Here is a 21,460-nt window from a genome sequence, read left to right as displayed (position 1 = left end):
GAACGACCAACACACATCTACAGTACCTTGAAAAAATTTCACAGCATTTCAACATTTTCACATTTTGTCAAGTTACAACTACAAACTTTTACATAATTGTAAAGTCTGTATTCAGCCTTCTCTGAGTCAATGATTTGTAGATGCGGCTTTTTCCTGCAATTACAGCTGCAAGTCAGTTATTCGCCCCTTTATGCACACATTCAAACACTGATGATTGCTTTAAAGTTTAACTTTTCTAGAATTGGAATTAATATTTGATGATATATCTGATGTGATCAAGCACCATGGCTGTGTTGCGTGTAATCTGACAAATCTTGACATATCGTTCAAGAAAACTTTCATTTCCTCATCTAATTAACTTGCAGTTCATATTTTCATATGTCAAAATTATCTTCAGTCCTTCTTCAGAACTTGCTCATTTGACCTGATCTCTCCTTTTTAAATCCAGCCTGAACTTTGCCCTGTTTTTCTCTCTCTTTTTTTACGTTTGCCTCCCTGACATGTTGCAAACTGTCAGGGTTGTGTTCAAGCTGCTCTGCATCCTTTTCTTTGTTTTGTCTAATTTTGCTGTCCTAGTACTCACTTTGCTTTGAGCCCAAGGCCAGGAAATATTTCACTCCTCAATCCTGTCAAAAGCTCGGCCTCATTCTGTCGGGTTTCAGACTTTTCTGTTTTTTCCTCTTCAACTAGCTGCAGCTGTTGTCGTCTTTTCTTTTCTATGGGATTTTCAGTATATTAATTTCTTCATAACCAGTCACAACTTTGCCAAAGAAAAAGCCATAAATCTACCTCACAGGTAGGTAGCTCATGACTTCTTTTTTTATGTCGTAATGAAGATACAAAGATCAAATTCGTCTTCGTTATGCTATTTATATCATATCATCTGACTGTTGCTGAAGTCGGGTATGCTGTAAAATCCAAAAATATCTGGTGACTCCATTTAAAATGTATATAACAGCTTGTTTTAATAGTTCAAACACCAAATATACCTTCGTATGCATTAATTCGCACAGGGGAAACAGTCTTGACACTGCCACAGAAGTTAACATCCACGTTGTTTGTTATTCGTCCTCTTGGGCGTTCAGCCAATCACGCTACATTTCCAAAGCAGCGCGAATTGCCTGCTTTGCAAACGCCAGTCAATAGTGTGTGAAATAATATTGTGCATCGGTATTTCAGCTTCCTACACTGCATTATCTTTCAAATAGTTTACTCATCCTCTACAAAAAAAGATGCATTTTCAACAAATAATCTGGAGTTACATTCCACAGAAAAATCCACGAGTAGGTGATTTAAATAGGCGAGGTCCACTGATAGCACTTTCATATACTGTCTTCTAGTCTGATATTTCATTAAAATGAATGACAGTAATGCCATGTATGCATGAAAACATTGAGGTGAGGTAAAGTAACACACTAAATATCATCAGTATTACTCTTTACTCACTCACCAATGATGTCCTGGATGAGGCAGTCTACACTTCTTGACTATGCCAGAGCTAACGAAGACTAGCCTCCAAAAGCTAAAGCTATCTCAGCCAAACCGTTTTATTCTTCAGTCATTTAGTGACCTCTCGGGTAGATTTATTGCTTTTAGTAAATCATTACATAGTCAGAGAAAACCCAGATTTGTTACTTTACTTTTGCCAAGCAGTGTGCATGAAAATAACCTGTGGTTGGTGTGAGGTTCTTCAAATACTCGGACATCGATTGTAGAAGAAAAGCCTAAATCAACAGAGACATTTTGAGTTTAGTATCACTTAATCAGTATTGAATTAGGGTTGTTACTAAACCGCTGTCCTTGACCTTCCCTCAAGGAATGTTAAGTATTCATGAACAATCACATTCATGTTTTGTCCTATCCTTAGTTTCTGTAATTCAGTACTTGACTGATAAAGTCCTAGTTTTGTGATTTTATATTGTTGCATCCCTTTTTAAATTATCACTCTAATAGTTACATTTTACTTCCCAACACGAAACTGAACTTCTCTATCAGAGAAGAAAGTGGCTCATTTTGTGGCTTTCTAAAAGTAAAAACAGACCGGTCACATTGTTTTGGTTGGGAAACAAAGAGTTAACTCAGGAGATTTTTTTTTTTTCCCTTCTAATCACGTTTTATTGGCGAACGGTGGGCGTGCTCTTCAGGGCTGGCCAACACACTTTACCTTAGACAGGTAAGAGCATTCAAAGACGGAGAGACTAAGAAGAAGACGAGAAAAGAAGACTTGTAGGAAAAGTGTCTTCTTCCTTCGTGTTTGACATAGAATGTGATTTCTCCTGCCTTGTCATTCCGAGTTTTCCTATGGGAAGCTGTGTGAGCCAGTACAGTGGGTAAGAACTTGTCATCCTTATCTTTTTACACACCTTTGAAGGCAACTTGGCCATGTGTGGCAGTGTTGACATAGCTGGGAAGAAGGAAAGTTTCCTTTGTCTTATTTTATTTTTACATTTGTGGACATTGGCACCAGAGTTCTGAGAAGGAGAGAAGCGCTCCGAGGCTGCTTCGTGCTGTCTAGACAAGTCAGGTCCTGACATTGAAGTGTGTAGCAGCCATGAAGGTATTCATTGTGTCAAGGGCCTGTGGAGATGTGTATCCACTCTGAATGTTTTGTGTCGAACAGAATGAACGTATGGAAACCTCACCTATCAGGCGGGTTTATGGCTTTTTGTAAATCATTAATATTTCAGCTCAGTGCAGAACCCGGTTTTGTTGTTTGCTTCCAAAAGAAAAAGGAAGAATCTAAGGGGAAATTGAACATATTTATTGACAGCAGCACAACAAATGCCAGTAATTTACAGCTTTATTTTGCTTTATTTTGTTTCTTCAACAATCTCACTCACCGTTTCGTGATCACTCCCCTTTTCAACGGTAGGATCCTGCAAAGAGCCAAAGTGTCGCTTTGCGTTGATCGGCTGTCTTTCAGAGACTCTGGTCGTTTCATGGCCTGCAGGAACACATCTGAAACATGCCAGATGAGAGGTGTTTTTGTCAGACTCAGTGTCTGCTGAGGATAAAGGCAGAATAGGGCAGTCAGAAGCTGAACTGTTGCAACAGGTTTTTCTTTTCTTTTCTGACATGCATGTGTCAAAATGAGAGGCTTTTAATGGTAAATCTAGAAAAACTAAGACAGTTTTACTGGCTGACTGGAAGTGCTATGTGTTAATGTAGATAAAGCTGAACGGAGCTGGGTTTGTGTCTTGATGTGAGTACTTTTGGGAACTTTTACCTGTCTTCATTCCATGAGTCGCATTAGTGTCATTCTGCATCAAATGTACTACGGTACCTCTGATGAAAAATGATACAGGAAGTGACACATGGTTTAGGATGTAATTATTAATGTGCCCTTCCCATAAGCCAGTGGGTTGGGGGGGATGAACTTTTTGGAAGATTTTTACACTTCCGACCATGTTTTTGTCTTTACTTTCAAAAAACTCAAGTCGGATTCAGGAAAGCTAGAATGATATAAAGTAGAAATGGTTACAGAATAGTTACCGTATCTGTTACTGTACTTATGATGTGACGACACCATGGCTGGGAAGACGACACACTTGTTCTGTTTTTAAGTTCCTGCTGGCTAAAAATGGTCGAACATAGCTCCTGTTTAGAAAACAGAGCAGTTTTCCACATCAATACGTTAAAGAAGAAGTCTTGAACATATCAATTAGACCAAATACTTGGGCTTCTAAATGGCAGCTATTTAAGGAAAATAAATGTAAGCTATTGGCAGCCAAGAGCTTTGCCTTTCAGTAGCATTGCAGGGAGGTGTTTTAGCTTCTCAAGCTGCATTTTCTTTCAAATGTTTTAGATATACTCTATGAAAAAAATGCTTGACTAGCTGGAGAAATCTGCCAACAGATGAATTAGCAAATACTGAATCCTAGTTAAGAATTATAAGCAGCCTTAGGGAAGTCACTGAGTGGCTGGAAGTGTCCCGTCAGCCTGAAACATGACCCACATCTCCACTAACTACGTCAGATCAGCTTTCATTAATTGATCAATCTTCTGTTCCACTTCGTTTACATCTGCTTCCTGCTGTTGTAGAAGTTTCAAAAAGTTTTCCACTTCTTCCCAAACATTTCTGATCAAAGTTAAGTACCTGTTCTTGCTTTTCCTACACGGCATCACCACACTCCACAGTGACCTACTTTCCCTCATCAATGCATCTTGTTCCTGCCTTCATGTGTGTCATTGCCTAGAAAACCACTTCACATTTCAGAAGCTTTCATCACTCCAGTCCACAGCGTGCTGAGGTAGATGTAGAGAGGTGAAACACTGATTTAAGAGTTAAAAAAAAAAAAAAACTAACTAGGGTAACTTGTTGAATAACGAGAGAAAGGAGCTTGATTATAATTCAACAGCAGCTGTCTTTGCTCTTTTGTTTTGTTTTTCTAAATAGCAGCATTTATTATTATTTGAGGACAGAATCCTTGTCAAAAGTAAACTAACTATTAAAGAAAACAACAACAAAAATTAGATCAGAGGCATGCAATTTCGGGTTCAATGAAGCTGAAGTTTGGCACGTTGCTACATCAATAGCAGTCCCTCCCTCTCTGTCATGTGCAGCCAGGTGCCGGCCAGCCATGCCAGGGAGCGGGAGCTGCCGAGGGTCATCCCTCTGCCTGCCAGAGTGAATCTGGGGCTGGTGTTCGGGGACGCCCACGAGGGCCACGCCAACCAGGCCGCCCCGACTGTCACCGCCAGCGAGGGCAGCGCCAGCCTCGGAGAGCCGGAGGACGATGGGAATCACTCTCATCACTCCCACTCTCCTTCGCCCAGCTGGTGCAGCGCCACCTACAGCAACCTAGGTAAGAATGGCTCATAAGGGGGGGATTTAACCAACAAAAATACTGTCTTATCCTCTGTGGCTCATCTTTAGCATTTCTTAATAAGTATAAAATTTATATAAGTAAAATTAAAGCCTTAAATTGTCTTCAATTCAGTTTAATATGTAAGTTGGACTTTAGTATAATAATCACAGGTCTTAAATTTTGTCATGGCAAAACTATTTATTTTATTTAATGTAATAGCCTGTGTTTTTGTTTTTCACTGGACTTTTCTGTCAGGCAGAAGTTTGAGTCGCACTCAGACATCTTGACATCTCGAGACGGTTGAGGCTCCCGAGCTACTCGTTGCTAACATCCACGTTGTAGCTAGCTAGTTGGCTTTTTGCATCTATCATGGATGAGTGCAAATTTATCTCCAGTTGGCTGGATAAAATTTATACATTTCCGAGGAGACTGGTCTAAAATCCCGTTTGTAATCGTCTTAATAAGTCTAAAATTTGAGTTGATGAAACCTGCAGAAACCCTGTAGGTGACGATATCAGTTTTTGTGTCTTTAATTTTACTTTTCTCCAGCTTCAGCACTATTCTTCTTGGAAGTTATTCCTTCCTAAATCACCTGGGAGCTCCAGTTCATGAACATCTGGTTCTTGCATAATCAGAGTGATAATTGAAACCTTCAGCTATATTTTACAGTAATGAGCACGTAAAAAAAAGATTCAGTTTTGACCATTATCACCTTTGTAAATATGATTTGCAGCACATTATCTGTACCCATGCTCAGTCACGCTCCACCTGGCTCGGACCATGCATAATGTACTGTACGACTGACCGCAGGGTTGCTGCTTGCATTATTGCTGTGCTCAGGTTTAATCTGACAGTAATTACAGTGACGTCTTTGTGCTGTGATCCTAATCCTCTGGTCGGATACGGATATTAAAGCCCAGGGTTATAAAAACGGATGTGATGAAAAGCCATCAGGTGGCCTGCTTGCAAGGGAAAGAGTAAAAAAAAAGAGAGAGGATAAAAAAAGCTGAGAGGCTCATTAATGCAGGATATTGACCTGCTTTATATTCATCCCAACTGGTGCTGAAGTTGAAGCTGCAGCTTCTCATAACGATCCGGTGTTAGAAGCAACACTTGTTCCTGCTGCTGCTGAAACAACAACAAGCTGATTACCACATCTATGATAGTGTCAGCTGACATTTATTTATTTTTATTTTACTGCTGTTGCCTGGACACAGAATAAACATCTTTTTTTAAGTAGCAATCTGATAAGTGCTGGTTGATTATTGGATTTTTCAGATCAAATAGTCAGTCAGCATTCATTCAGTATATTTCCAACTTTAGCAGAACCTTAACATGAGTCATATGTAATTTCAGTTTCCTCTTAATTTAGTTTTTTTTTTTCCATAAGTGGAAATTATTTTTCCAGATCAGTTGGAATTGTCTGTTTTGTAGAAAAGTGTGGAGGCCTTCTTTCAGCCAGCTGACCATCAGTGCACAGACACATGGATTCGGTTTTAGCAGAGGAGCAGAACAGACTGGAATGCCCAGATTTCAATGTCGAAAGATCATCAGCGATAAATAAGAGTCAGGTTGTTATAATAATGTCACGGTCTGTTTATTGATCTTACATTTTTTCCTGACTTTGTCGTCTGTCACCAGGCACACAGACCTATGAGCTCAGCTCTCACAGCTGGTCCTCAGTGCTTGTCTCTCCAGCAAAGCCTCCATTTTCACCATCATCCTTCTTTCCTCGCCAGAGGGAAGAAGGATGAGAAAAACTGCAGTCTAAACTAAAACGTTAGTCTTAGTACAGACGGTATGCAATGCCCCTGTGCTGACAAATCGCATCAATATTTCAGGGATTAGCAGAATACAGCATTTCTGCATTTAGATAAAAATTCAGACTGTGAGTTTATTTAGAGAGTTGATTGGTGCAGTTGATAGAAATGTGCAGAAACGCACATCATGCGTTTAAATTGAAATCAGAACCAGAAAGAGATGGAAGAAAATTGAAAACTGATTATGTAATCATTGTAAAGTATCCAAAATGGCCGGTAATCATCTCCATGGTGATGATAAAAGGTCTATTATTATCTGTAAGCCCTGTAACAATTACATAGATTAGATAATGCTTAAGGGAAGCAAAGCTGCGAAGGAGTTCCTGTTAACTTCTGTTTAAAAATGACAGATAAAAGGAGAATATGGCCACAGGAAGTTTGTCAAACACAGAATTCAAGTGACAGGAAATGACGCATGATGGCTCAGGCTCCAATTGATATGCAGCTGTTTATCATGCTATACTGTCAGGCTTAATTATGACATATGATCCTGGATCAGTTTGAATTTATAAAACTGAAGATGTCAGAGGAAATGGGTGTTTCTACAAGGATTCCCTCGTCACAGGTGTCAGAAAGTGGGTCAGCTCCATTCAGCTCTCATTTAAAGCAATTTCTCAAAACAATTGTTATAAAATTAAATATTAAGGATTCACAGGAAAGTGAACTCTTCCAGCATAAGTCTAGAAATAATTGTCAACTAATTTAGCAATCGATTAATCGTTGACTGAAGTCTCAAAAAATGCCACTTGCTGAAAAAACAACACAATTGAGCCAAAACTTCATTAAACTACATACATGTTACCTTATATATTTAAAAAAAAAAGTTTATAAATATGTTTTACACAGAACTCCTCCAGTGGCAAAGTTTTAGCTTCATCCAGTTTGAATTTTGTAAAGAAAAAAAAAACATCTATCCAATTATTAATTGATTAGTCCAAAAATTTCTAAAAGATTAGCCCTACGCTGTATTGATGTTAAATCAAGCAGAAAGGCTGAGCTTTTCACATTATTAGAAGTGTTTTTTTAGCTGCAAAATGCACACTTTGCTACAAATGATCAGGCGTTCACTAAGGGAATAAATACTGTTTTATTGCATTTTAGACAATAAAATCCTTTTTTTTATTAAAGAAAGGAATTTAATTACTTGTTTATTTGCATCATTTTTTTAAATACTGTATAAAAAGGCTCAAGTGATTAAATAAAAAAAATCTGCAGAATGTGCCACTTTTATTATCCGATTCATCGTCAGAACCCTGGATGGCTAAAACAATCGCTAAGCTTTGGGTTTTATTTATCTATTTAGGCAGAATGTGATGTGAGCACAGCTGTTAATGTGTAAAAGAGACGGCAGCACTAGAGTCTGTCGAAGCACAAAGAGCAGATCATTGCTTCAGTGAAGCTGGCAGGTGCTGCTGGCCTCCTGAAACATGAAGCTCTGGTGTGAGAGGGAAAGCATCGGGCCGCGATCAGGCGGTGCGAAACAAAACGAGGAATAGAAACAATGTGACAGACAGAAAGGAGAGTGTGGGTATTGTGGAGCAGAAACATTAGTGAGGCGCTTCTCATTGCACATGCCGGCGCGTGGGTCTCTCTCTTTCTGTTAAATGACTCATCAGGGACTAAATATGTTTGGTGTTCTGCGCTACTTGCTAATTAGACTTTAAACGCGTGTGAGCAGCGTTTGTGTTTGTGAAGCTCGGAGTGCGCGCACTTGTTGTGGTGGTTCGATGTGTTGGGATTGTGTTAAAAGCTCCCTGGATGTCATCTGATGAGCTGCTGCCTGCAGCTTATTTTTACTTTGCTACACGCTGCTAATGAGAGATGCGGCAGGAGAGTGAGAGACTCTTGGTCTAACGAGAAACTTTCCAGAGCGCATCATCTCTGCTTGGCGGCGGGGAGGGCGCACGCATGCGAGCGTCTCCCTCACTCTGCACCAAGTTGAGGTTTAATCAGAGCATCAGGCAGGAGGAGGCAGAGCGCTCGCCGCCTCACTCGGCGCTGGTGGGAGTTGCCCTTTCCACCATCGACTCCGCACAGACTCTGGAGATGGGAGCAGAGAAGAGTGTTTCCCTCCACCTCCCCGCTCAGCTGCTGCGCGGCGTTAGCTGAAAACTGTTAGTGGAACTGAGGTAGGCTTGTTTTACTTGCTCTCGTCTCCTGGTGTTCATCTCTGTTTCTTCTGTCATCTGTCAGTCTTACCACCAGGAACCTCCCACCTCAGCTTTGTTGTTTCAAATCTGCCGAAGCTTAAATCACTTTGTTACGTCGATAGCTTTCCCCAATTAGTTGGAACAAAATTAGAAGTATGGAATGTATCAGAGTTTTATATCTTGAAAATCTGAATCTGTAGAGATGAAAGCGAGCAACACAAAACATTGAAACCGATTTTTTATTTTTTTTGGAAATTTCTTTGAAAATTTTTGATGATAGTCTGATAAAAACTGTTTTTATTAAAATGCATGCATTTTATTGAAAAAATACATAACCCTTTTTTCTTTTTTATATCACTTTTATATTACTATTTTAGGTCCGTTGGGATTGCCAAATTTCTATTTGCTAAATGCCAGGATAATAAGAGATCATTTCTTTTTATTTCATTAAAGAAGTCTACACACATTTCTCCAATGTTTTATAGAAACGTTTGAGTCAGACATGTTCAGTCCAAAACACATTTTGTTGCTTTGTTTCTTAAGCCACTTTGCAACAAATGTAACAAGAGCCATTTACATTCAAGATTTAGCTTCCTGGCTAACGTCCTCACATGTTGCTTCAGTATTTGCCCTTCATGTTTTTCTTCATGATGCCGTCTTTCTGTGAAGTCCAGCAGTCCGTTTCTGCAGAACAACTCCCACAAGACATGATGTTGCAAATCATCCCACAGATTAGATTCTGCTCTAAAGCTTGTAAATATCCCCCATTTTCCTCCAAACAATGATTTTGGCCAAAAACTTACATTTTAGTTTCATCAGACGTCAGTACATGTCTCTTAAGATTAATGTTTTTGTCCCTGAAGACACTCGCAGTAACGCATGTTTTATTGCTTCTTCCTTGCTGAGCAGCCTTTCAGCCATTGTTAGTGTGTCGCTGTGTCATCTGTCAGTGACACAGTGACACCTCTGTCAGTGGCTCTGCTAACACCTTTAGGCTAGCATCTTCACAAAGTCTTTTGTTTTATTCCCCCGATTAGTACTATGGGACACAAAACCCATCTTCTTCCTGAAGATTACGATGGCTGGAGTTTTCTGTGCTTTTATAATTGCATGTACTTAAATTAAAACAGATAAACCTGGCACTCCAGACTTCTAGAAACTGTACCCAAGGACAAACTGGAGATGTGGAGGTCCACAATTATTTAACTTACCCAATATCTTTAGATTTTTACCATGATGACACAAAAAGGAGCAGAAAGTTTGAGGCGTTGGCTTAAAAATACATCCACAGGTGTGCCACATTCCTCCGTCTAACTCAGCATGTCCCTGCTGCGGGCTTTCCCAAATTTGTTAAAGGCATTGTAACCTTAATACTTGCAAACCTCGGAAACTCCTAAAAACTTCCTCATCTCATTATTCTCGCTATTTACTTTTTTCACAACATGTAAATGCCTAGTTTAGATGTAGTAAATAAAAAAATTAAGTTATACCATTAAATTAATTTGGTTTAATCATAGCAACACATTAAGTTATGTAATTCAGTTGAGTCACAACAGAAGATCCCTGCGACTGGACAAGGGAGACGTCTGCTTCCTTGAACGGATTACCGCAGATTGCTGATGGAACACATTAAATCTATTCCTTCTAGGGAGGATTATGGAGACTCATTTACTTCATCCCGACTGCTCTGTCCAAACACTTTGACTACATCCCTAAGGCGACGGCAGCGTGACTTCCACGTGAGGAGTTGCTCATCCTGAGTTTGTAATCAGTAGCATCTTATACAGTGGGGGGGAATGATTTGCTAAATCGGATGCCCGGACCACTCTGATGGGATCAGTAAATCTCCAGAGCAGCAGTTGACTGGAAAGGTCATTTTCTGTCTCTGTCCAGTCTTGCATTATTATCCTCTAGGAAAACAGGGAGTTCCCTGTGGAGTTAAATCAGTGCCAGTGTTGGTCTGTGACCTTATGAACCCTGTCCTTTTTTTAAATACTTGTCATGCAAAGGGCACAACCTTTAGTGTTACTTTTATTTTAAAGTCCTCAGGTAAGGATTTTCACATATTAATGGGTTGCAAAAAAAATAAAACTGTTTGACTCGTAGAAGTGTATCAAAAAGGCCCTTTATAGTCGTTGCTGATTCCCCACGAGTTACTAAACCCCCAGATTTATGATGAACCAAAAGGTAACCTTTGACACCTGAGGAGCTCGACCTTTCAGACATTTAAAAACTCATCTTTCTCTTCCTGCAGGTCAATCAAGAGCCAACATGATCCCACTGAAACAGCCACGGAACCTCAAGGCCTCCAACGACACGTTGTCCTCCATGGAGCTTGACGGCTCTGCGGAGCAGCCAGCATCTAAAGCCACACCGCCGCCTCTGCCCAAGAAGGTTGTCCCTCGCTCCAGCACTGAACCCAGCCTCGGGGTCAAAGAGCCCAGCCAGGGAGCCCTCCGACCCCGGGCAGAGGCTAAACCGGGCGGCACCAACCTGAGCGTGGCCAACCCTCTGTATGACCTGGAATCTACCTGGGAGACGGCTAGCCAGAGCTCCTCTCTGAGCTCCGAGCCACACCGAGCTCACGACCAGGAGAGTGGTGACTCTTTGGAGAGATCATCCGCCTCCGCAGCCGCAAGCAAGGGTCGCCTGACTAACAGCGTGTCCGCTCTCAGCTCCCCGCCTACCGCTTCCACACCAGTCGCTACCTCTGGCAGGGACAAGAGGGTCTTCCCAAGCACAGAGTCTCTGGGCGGACGGGGTCGGACCGCAGGCCGTGGAGCCCCTGGCGGAGGGACCTCCAAACCACACAGACCCGCTCTTTACAGGGGGCTGGACAGCTGGGATGAGGTGGTGGGCAGGATCCGGGGACTTCACATGGACACCCTACGGAAGTTGGCGTCGAAATGCGAGGACCGCTTCATGGCCGGCCAGAAGGACCACCTTCGATTTGGCACTGACAGCTGGTCACACTTCAGGTTGACCACCGGCAAACCGTGCTGTGAGGCAGGGGACGCTGTCTACTACACCGCCTCTTACGCCAAGGACCCACTGGTCAACTACGCCATCAAGGTGAGCGTCAGGTAGTTTTGCTGATCACCTTATCCTTATACCAGGTTTATTATTAACCTGGTATAATAAACCTTATACCAGGTATATTATTAACCTTATACCAGGTTTATTATTAACCTTATACCAGGTTTATTATTAACCTGGTATAAGGTTAAGGTGGTTTGAATAGTTTAGTAAAAAAAAGGTTTGACCCTTGGCACTCTTTGATAAACTCATGAATGAATGGTAGAGGTACAGCTCCTTGAAGGCATACGTCTTGAACTTTTTCACATTTGTCATATTATTGCAATGATAAATGGCTAAATACCTCAGTGCCACTGTCCTGTTCGAGTCCCATTCTCAGTTCCTTTGCTGCATCCTCTTCTCTTTGTCTCCCCCTCTTATCTCTGCCCCCTTTCTGTTGTACTCTGTAATATAAAGCTTCCACATTTAAATCTTGCCCACTATGTCAACTAATTTCATAGTGATCTTTAGTATTTAAAGTATTTAGTATTTAATAAATGTGAGGGACAGAACTGTGAAGAATCTGGAACGTTATGACCTGAGCAATGGACAATCCAGGTAAAAACCTGTTAGAGGCTTCAAATGATGCACAACTGAGGTTTTGATTCAGTGTCCAGTCAGATAAAACCCTAAATACACAGCCTTCAACTATAGTTTGGGTCATACCTCCTCAGCCTTGTAACAGAATCTGGCTAATGACCTAAATATTTGATTCAGACATCTAAAAGCTGCCAGACACCAACCAGCCCCAAGGACAGGAATTTGAGACCCTTGATTTAGATCAAAGCAGATTCATGGGTTAGAATGGCCCATTCAAAGTCCAGAAACCAACTGTGAATATGTGACAAAACTTAAAAAAGTTTTGTTGATCCTCATTTGGGGCTGCCTATGAAGTAAGAATATCCAAAACTCCTTAAAGACCGGCAGCTGCAAATCTCTCAAAAGAGGATTCAAGACGACTGGTTTTAAAATTCATATTTTTCTTTGTCACGATTATGTTCTGCTTTGTGCTGGTCTGCCACAGAAAATGCCAGCAGAATACATCATAGTTAACAGGACAAAGTTTGAAAAAGTTCAAGGGTGTGAATGTTTTTGAACGCCTCTATAAATGAGCTTCATGATGTTGGTTTAATTATACCTAATAAATAAAAGTGATCCTGAAAAACACACCGTAATACTCCAGTTAATAACATAATCCCTAAATGCTCCATGTAACGTCTGATTCTCCTGCTAAACGGTGATTAGAAGGAGTGTTTGCTTTGACACCAGCAGGGAATTTGAAGAGAATCCTGTGTCCGGTGGTGGCTGCCTTGAGACGTCCTCGTGTTTCATTTGTTTGATGTCAACTCCTCCCACTTCCTCCACAGAAGCACAGGAAGGTGTTTACCTAACAGTGCTGCCACTTAAACTTTGAGCCCTGAGGAAACGTTCTTGTGCAATAAAACCTGTGCGTTCACGTGTGTGCGTGTGTGTGTACAGACTAAAAGGTTGCGGCGGCTGGTAGAGTTTAAAGAGTTAAAGTAGACGCTGCACTATTCATAAAATACTTCCTGAGTTTGACCGGACTTCAAAGTTTTGCCTTTCCAGGCCTGAATTCACTCTTGTGTTGTATAAAACAAGGCTGGCAGAAGCAGCAGAGCACAAACAAGCACCAACATGCCAGTTTCCCTTCGCTAAAGCTTGAAACCTTTACACATTTCTGGTTAAAACCGATTCAGACACACTCAGAGTTAGAAAGTTATGCTGGCTGGTGTGTGAATAAAATCTCCATGGACTTGTTGGCAGCTTGACGTATAAGACTTAAGATTTGTCATGATGAATCGCTTATTTAAATAATTGAAAACTAATTTAGAAAGCAATTAATTAACTGGATTATGCAGACTCAAAAAAATACCATTTGGTGAAAGAATAACACACTCAGAACAGCAATTAAGCCAAAACTATATAAAAAGTAGTCACATTTTTCATTTAAGAGAAAAATAAACTTTATCTTGTGATTCAGTGGTTCAATAAAAAAATTTTTTTTTTATCTGATTAAGCAATTAACTGATTTCTAAAATGATCATTAGCTGTATCTCTAATATATATATAAGTATATATATATATATATATTTCTCTACCATTTTGACACTGTGAAAAAACAACCACACTGCTTCATTTAAGAAATATATTCTCAAATGGGAACAAGGAGGAAAAAACATAACTACTTATATCAACCCAGTTTTACTTATCAAACCGTGACTGACATGTTAAAACGTTGTGCTTCCCTAAAAACAATCAAATGAACAAGTTAAGGGAAATAAAGTTACTCTGTGCTTTATTACAGCTAATTTTTTCCAGTAGCTAAGGTTTTCTTCTTGCAGAATTAAAAAGCCATTTGCTGCTGCTCAGAGGCATCCCTCTGCTTCTGGTAATCTCACAGACCATTACGCTTTTGGCTCTGGGAGACTTTTTTTGTTATTGTTGTTGTTTGGCTGACCATTCCTGAGCACCAGAACCCTCATTAGTTCTCCTAACTTTGGGTAAGTGCTCTTCACACAGTTTTAAAGTTGGTTATGTGATTTTCCACAGTTGCTCGTCTTGCTCTTTTTTTTTCCTCGTCTCTGTCATGACGCATTTCAGCAGAGACATAGTGGAGATCGCTGCTCCATCGTACTTCAATATGTAAGAGCACCATCCCCCTTCAGTTATGAAATGTTATTTACTGCACCATTTTGGATTAAATTTTTGCTTTTATAATCATCAAACTGAATTTGAGTAATTTCCATCAAAGTATGGTTGAAAACTTTACAGTTTGCCTCCTGATGTAGACGTCCACTGTGATCTAAGACGTTCTTGTTGCTCTTTCTGAAAACTGCTTTCTACTTTTTTTTTCACTTTATGCATAACTAACAATTTATGCATAAATAACAATTTGGCCTCTCAAATACCAATAAACTTAAATTTTGTGAAGAACATTTACATTGAAACTAAATGGAATATATTTTAGATATCCAACATAATCAAAACCATTAAATAAAAATAATAAAAACAAAAAAAAAAAACATGACCAAAGCCATAAATAAAATGGATTGTGAAGTTTTCAAAAACAAAAATGCCCTTGAAAAATGATTAAACACCAGAATGGAAATTCATTTTGTTTTAACATACTATCAATTGTTTAACTGCTTACTGCAAAAGGCTTAAATGTTGCCTTTTTTGTAAAACAATTTAAAAAACGAATAAAAAGTACAGAAGCTATAAGTAAAGGAAATGGTAAAAATTAAAATCTGCTGTTTTTGATCTGCAGATCTGTCGCAGTCATGTGAAGGAGACGCAGCAGCAGTTTTTCCACAGTCTGGCAGTGAGACAGAGCCTCCCAGTGCACTTCAACATCCAGCAGGACTGCGGACACTTCCTGGCTGACGTCCCCGCCCGACTGCTGCCTTGGGAAGAGGAAGAGGAGAGAGAAGATGAAGAGAAGCAGCAGGAGGAGGAGAAGCAGAGAGACAAGAATCATGAAGGACAGACAGAGATGGACACAAAACCGACAGACTCTGAAGCGTCGAAAGCTAAGTTGGATGAGGTCCCGGCGGCGGGGAACATGAACTCAGCGGGTCAGCTGAGGAGCCGAGTGGTGGTCATAACGCGCGAGGTGCCCTTTCAGACGGTGGCGGACTTCGTGGGGGAGGGCGCGGCCCGGCACGCTCACAACCCCGAGCTGTACGAACGTCAGGTGTGCCTCCTGCTGCTGCAGCTCTGCTGCGGCCTGGAGCACATGAAGCCCTACCACGTCACGCACTGCGACCTGCGGCTGGAGAACCTGCTGCTGGTCCACTGCCAGCCCGGCAACCCCTGGAACCTGGACGTGCTCGAGCCCAACAACAACAGCAGCAGCAACGGCTCGGGGGCCTCGGCCGCCGCCGCCTCCACTTGCCCCGCACGCCTCATCATCAGCAACTTCTCCCAAGCCAAGCAGAAGAGCAGCCTCATGGCGGCCAACCAGGAAACGCTGCGCGACCAGTCGCGGCTAGCGCCCGAGATCATCACGGCCACGCAGTACCGCAAGTGTGACGAGTTCCAGACTGGGATTCTCATCTACGAGATGCTGCATAGACCCAACCCGTTCGAGGAGACGCCGGACCTGAAGGAGCGAGAGTACACCTGGGCGGACCTGCCGCCGCTGCCCGTCAGGTCGCTGTACTCCCAGGGGCTGCAGCAGCTGGCCAGGCTGCTGCTGACGGTCAACCCGTCGGAGCGGATCCAGATGTCCGAGGCGCGCGCCTGCCTGCAGTGCCTGCTCTGGGGGCCGCGGGAGGACCTGTTCCAGGCCCTGGGCTGCGGCAGCGGTGCCGGCCCCGTGTCGGGGGCCACCGCCAGCCAACGGGAAGCAACGCTGCAGAACTGGTTGGACCTTAAGCGGACGCTGATGATGATAAAGTTCGCGGAGCGTTCACTGGACATGGCCTGCAGCGTGAGCCTGGAGGACTGGCTGTGCTGCCAGTACCTGGCCTTCGCCACCACGGACAGCCTGGGCCGTGTGGTCCACATCCTGCAGCAGCCGCAGCAGCAGCCCCACAACCAGAACCAAACCCAAACACATCTGGCGCACGCCCACCGCCTGGCTCAGCCACAGCAACTCTAAACTGTTACTATGGCAACACCTCCAACTTCTACCCCTCTATCTCTGCTCCCTTCAGCTGATGAAGTGTGATGTAAGCTAACGGTGAGCGCCAGCCGAACGCGGAGCGGTTTGTTTTCCCCGTCGGACCACACGGCGAGAGAGACGGCATCTCATCAAGCAAACAGCACGACCTCATGATCAGATCCCATTACTGCAATGTTCTTAAATCAAGTTCAGTGACGAGCCGAAGCACAGGAAGTCTGCAGGAGTCAATCTGATCAGAAGCAGCAACAAGTTACCAAACATGCAAGGAGATTTTATCCATCAGGTTCTTTAATGTTCTGCAAAGACGAAGTTCTTTAGAACGCTCTTAGCGCCGAGATCATCACGGATTAGATTAATTTTAGGGTTGAATTTAAAAAAAAAAAACATAGATGATTTGATATGGAAAAAATAAGAAACCAATATTTTTTTAAAGGAATTTGATCAAAATTTTAACCCCTTAACACTTCAGGCAGGTCAATGGGTCTATGAGGACACTGGCGTCGTCATGACAGTTTAGTGGTTTGAAACTCAAAACTGATGCAGAGTAGACGATGACTCACTGAAACCAAAGATCAGCCACAAGCTGCTCACTACAGCATGAAATGACAGGGTTTAATGGCTACATCAGAGACATGTGGGTTTCAGATCTGGTTTTGGTGAAGCTTTCGATTTTGATTTTAGTTGAATATTAGAAGACATAAAAATATCATTGAATTGTGTCTTTTAACACTCTGTGATTAATTATATTAGGAGAATCGGCAATGGCACACTGTGTGTGTCAGCAATTGCTGTAAAAAAGAATTTTATTAATTAAAATGAAAACATTTATTACAGAGTTGACATTAAACTAGCTTCGTCAACTTGTATTGGTGTTTAGCAGCATTAGTGCAGTTTGCATTAGAAAAACAGGTAATTCCCAGATTTCTAAAAGGCTGTCAGCATTTCAGAAAGGATGAAACTGAGCAATTCTCCTCTCAAATGTTTAGCCTTCCTGTTATGTGCTTGAAGTCTTGCTTTCTCTCACTCACTCGCAGCCTGAAAGAACCGTAGTCGTCTTACCACATAACATACGTAGCTTACTTCTCTGTTCTTCCTCCGAATTCAGCTGTGACCAACTCAGATTCAGTCTTTCATTCAGTAACTTAGCTCTGTTAACAATCTGGTTGCTCTTGGCATGGTTTGGTCACTAATAAAAAAAAAAGTAGATTTTTGAGTTACTTATTTGTAGTTTTAACAGGATCGTCACATTTCATCTGAATGCCCAGCTAGTCATCTATTGCAGACTGGCCCTAAGGTTTGCATCACTCCACATTTTTAAATGTTGTTTTAAAAACCGTAAGCTAGTCTGCTTTGAACTGAATTCTTTCACGTTCACCCTCACTGAAATGAAACTTGGACACATCTGCTCTTGGCTGCAAGTCTGACCTCCACTCAATGTTTGTGCAATGGATTGTTTTATCACAGCGGTTGACTAATTGATTCCTCCGTTAGTTTTGTGGCACATAAACTGATTTTCAGTCCTGCAACTTTTGGGGGGGAATGAACAAAAAAAGAAACAAGTGAATTTCAGAGTGAACATCTTCCATCGGGCGGAATGTTTCACGGACTGCAAAAACGCAAGTCTTTGTTTGTTTGTCTTGTTTTTGTCAAGTTGTTTTTGAACAGTTCTGAGTTACGGATGATATTTGCACACTGAGTCAGAGCGGCGGCGGCCCTCTGCGGACGCCTGAGGTCATAACGCAACGGACGACTGGGAAAAGTTGGGAATTGGACGATGTGGTTAGACATTTGAACTTCGTCGCATCCTCCTACTGAACTGCATTTTTTAAAAGTATTTAAGCATCTTTGAAAGGAAATACTCAACCACTGGGATATGTTTCTCATCCTCTTGTTCTAATCCAGCCAGTCCTGAAGTGAATCCAGCTCATCCGTCAGCTTTAACTAAAGAGATCAGTGTTATTGAACGCAGCATTCTAGCTTCGATTTGGTAGAGTCTATGCAGGTACTCGAGTCTCCGATCCGCCAGTCAGAATTTCATTTTGAACCAACTTAACAAATAACATCTTTAACTCGGATTCAACACTTTTTCACAAGTTTACTTGACTGGATCCAGTTTGTTTTACAGACTCTGCAGCAGAAGCGTTGCTATGGGATCATTGCTTGCAGATGTACAGTAGCAACTCAATGGTCCACAAAATGGGGGGAGAAAAAAAAAAGAAACAAAGTAGGAGTGAGTTTGTTACTGCGGTAGAGTGTGGTGAGGAATGTGTGTGGGACAGCACTGGTGGCTGGCCGCCTTTATTTAGAAAAATATATAAATTTTACCTTTTCTCTATTTTAATCTGCACACTGTTTTATTGAGTACAGAGCACCTCTATTTCTCGTTAGAGCCTGATAGTCATTTATTCATTGTTGCTTTACTTGACTTTCTTTCTTCTCGCATGTTCTGGAGGAAGAATAAAGTGAGTAGTTATCACTGTCCTACGCGAACAAACGACCAGACAAGATTTCCGTTTTCACACGCCACAGTGTACAGTATTTTACTGAGTTTGCCTAATGAGGAGAACAACCACTTTGGCTGAAGGACGTCCTTTGAACCGGCTTTCGACAAGTTTGGATGACGCGTCATGTGTGCCGATAAATGCCACTGAGTTTTAAAGAACAGGAGCTCTGCTATGCTTTCTGTGACTGTGTAGAGTACGTCCTCTGGCTTCATTGTTGTTAATTGTTGAACAAGTTAGCCGACTGTAACAGAACAATAAATATATGTTTTTATATATACATGCTGTCTTTGTGTCTTTTTAGCTTAAGTAAGTTTGTGTGCTTTGGTGACCATATTCACTGACAAGTTTTATGTTTCTCTCCATAATAGGGCTTTATGTTGACTTTGATTTATATGCCTTACCCCAATCATAAAAAAAATATTATCAAATATATTTCTTTAAGGTACAAGAGTATTTATAATAAAGGTGATCCGCCGCATTGATATTAGGCCCATCAGGTAGCATAGTGGTAAAAACTAGCCCCTTGTTCTGCGTTTTGCTAGGATCTGGAATTGGTAACTGAGAAATGATTTCCTGGAGGCGTGGCCTTTGTTAACCAATCGTTAACGTTTGGCCGTGACGTAATGCGCCAGTTCGACGCTATGAAGCTAACCGGAAATTGTTTGCAGCTCTAACTGTCCTACACTGTGAAGAGAGAAATGCAGGCTGTTAATGTTAATTCAGTATTAATTGTAAGCGCGGCTAACACGGACTGAATGAATTCATTCACTTACTCCGCTGCCTTTGCTAAAACTACAGTGATAATACAGTTTTGAAACGGGGCAGAAAATCAATATCCCGTTGAAATTTTACCGTAGGAATCCACTTAAATGGGATTAAAGACCAGACAGAGCAGTGAAGTGAGACTAGAATCGAACAGAATGGCGTAAAAGGTAATAGCCATGCTTGAAGGTTAGTAATATACCAGAAAAGTTGTATATAAGTAAACACACAGTAGTATTTAAGGTTAATAGTGAGCTAGCAAATAATGACATGTCTACTTTTATTGCCAAAAATAGACGTCGGATTTTGAAGTGTAATGAAGGTGGTTGTCTTATTTTCTAATTTTAAAAAAAGAGAAGGTTTTCTCTTTGGCCACCAGAGGGAGACCTTTACAAGGCAGAGAAAATCAGCCGCACCACTCGTCTTTATATTGTCTACTTCCACTACAATACATTATAACCCACTCATACAGCAAACATTCAAAAATGAATCTTAATAAAGGCGGAAGGCCATTCATTATCTTATTTCAACCTTGTCCAGTTCGCTTGTAACTCGCAAAATATATTTTAGTTATGAATTGAATTTCAGTTTACTGCAGTTCACAGATAAGTCAGCCCTTAACAAAAAAAAAAAAAAAAACACATTTCACAAGACTTATCAAATTCATACCTAGAAACAGCCAGTCAGCCGTCAGGCATCAGCACTTAATCCCGCCCACTGAGTTTGACTGGTAAAATTGACAGATTAAATTAATTAAACAGATTAAACCATGAAATACTTCTATTAAGTTTTCAAAAATGAAATCAAAACGTTTAAATGAGGCATACATATAGTTAATTCCATTTTTAGTCAGTTGTTCCTGTATTCATTTTTGGCTTTAACAAATTTAGGACGCATTTAAATAATTATTTCTTACTTGTTGCCATTTCACGCTCCGTGTTTGTGCGCCTTGCCCACCTCCGTTCCAGACGCCTTACATAACTTCACACTGAATCATCCCTGCCGGCTCAGATCTCAGGAGGAGCAGGCAGGAGCTGAGGGAAGACTCGGAAAGTTAAGAGGAGGATCTCCCCCTGAAACGCTCTCACGCACACCCCTCCCCATCTTGTTTCTGTTACCCGCCACCCCCTCCCTCTGATTGCGTTGCGTAATCGCGGCGTACGGTGTGTGTTTGTGTGTGTAGCGAAGCAGGTAGCCAGCTCCTGCAGCCTCCATCTCTCTCTCTCTCTCTCTCTCTCTTTGTGTGTGTGTGTGTGAGCGGATCAGCATCAGCAGCGGGAGGCGGTGGACGCGTTCCTCTCGCATCCTGGACCGGTTCAGGTTGCGCTGCAGGGGAGGGACTTTGCTTGTGCAGACTGGGCTGAGCTGCAGCAGGGATGCATCAGGCGGCAGAGACGGACCTCTGAGTTGACTGGAGAAACCCAGGGCCTCCTCTTTCCTCTGAGAAAGAAGAAGAAGCGTGAACGCTGTTTCTCTACCTCCTCGTCCCTCCTCCTACCCCCCACCGGGGGTAAAATAAACCCCGAACACCGCTGGAGTCGCTGGATGGAGAGAGTCGCCTGAAGAAGGGAGAGCGGTGGAGTTGCTCTCCTCCTCCCCCCTTTCTCTCTACTGCACCAAAAGAAAACCCCGAGTAAGCTCCTCACACACACACACACACACACACACACGCACACACACACACACACACACA

General features: G+C 41.8%; 2 protein-coding genes and 1 long non-coding RNA gene across 5 annotated transcripts in view; 2 read left to right on the top strand and 1 right to left on the bottom strand.

Annotated features, from left to right (window-relative positions):
- Positions 1–17,692, top strand: part of peak1 (pseudopodium-enriched atypical kinase 1) — a 100,690-nt gene extending 82,998 nt beyond the window's left edge. For all 3 annotated transcript variants that reach the window (XM_015040186.1, XM_015040184.1, XM_015040185.1), the window contains 3 exons: positions 4,564–4,805; positions 11,033–11,850; positions 15,143–17,692. In XM_015040186.1, coding sequence (XP_014895672.1) covers positions 4,564–4,805; positions 11,033–11,850; positions 15,143–16,477 — 2,395 coding nt within the window. In that variant the 3' untranslated portion in view covers positions 16,478–17,692. The remainder of the gene's footprint in view (positions 1–4,563; positions 4,806–11,032; positions 11,851–15,142) is intronic.
- A 630-nt stretch (positions 17,693–18,322) lies between these two features.
- On the bottom strand, positions 18,323–20,773 carry LOC106952208 (uncharacterized). Its single transcript, XR_001425934.1, has 2 exons — positions 20,684–20,773; positions 18,323–20,494 (listed from the first exon to the last, which is right to left on the bottom strand). It is a non-coding gene; the product is annotated as an uncharacterized LOC106952208 (long non-coding RNA).
- A 261-nt stretch (positions 20,774–21,034) lies between these two features.
- Positions 21,035–21,460, top strand: part of syt12 (synaptotagmin XII) — a 24,176-nt gene continuing 23,750 nt past the window's right edge. Inside the window, exon 1 of the mRNA XM_015040188.1 lies at positions 21,035–21,400. The gene's annotated coding sequence lies outside the window, so the exon portion shown is untranslated. The remainder of the gene's footprint in view (positions 21,401–21,460) is intronic.

Source organism: Poecilia latipinna, unplaced genomic scaffold, assembly GCF_001443285.1.
Source record: "Poecilia latipinna isolate Pla-1442-1.1 unplaced genomic scaffold, P_latipinna-1.0 Scaffold499, whole genome shotgun sequence".
Lineage (NCBI taxonomy): Eukaryota > Metazoa > Chordata > Actinopteri > Cyprinodontiformes > Poeciliidae > Poecilia > Poecilia latipinna.
This window is presented reverse-complemented; position numbering and strand designations above follow the sequence as displayed.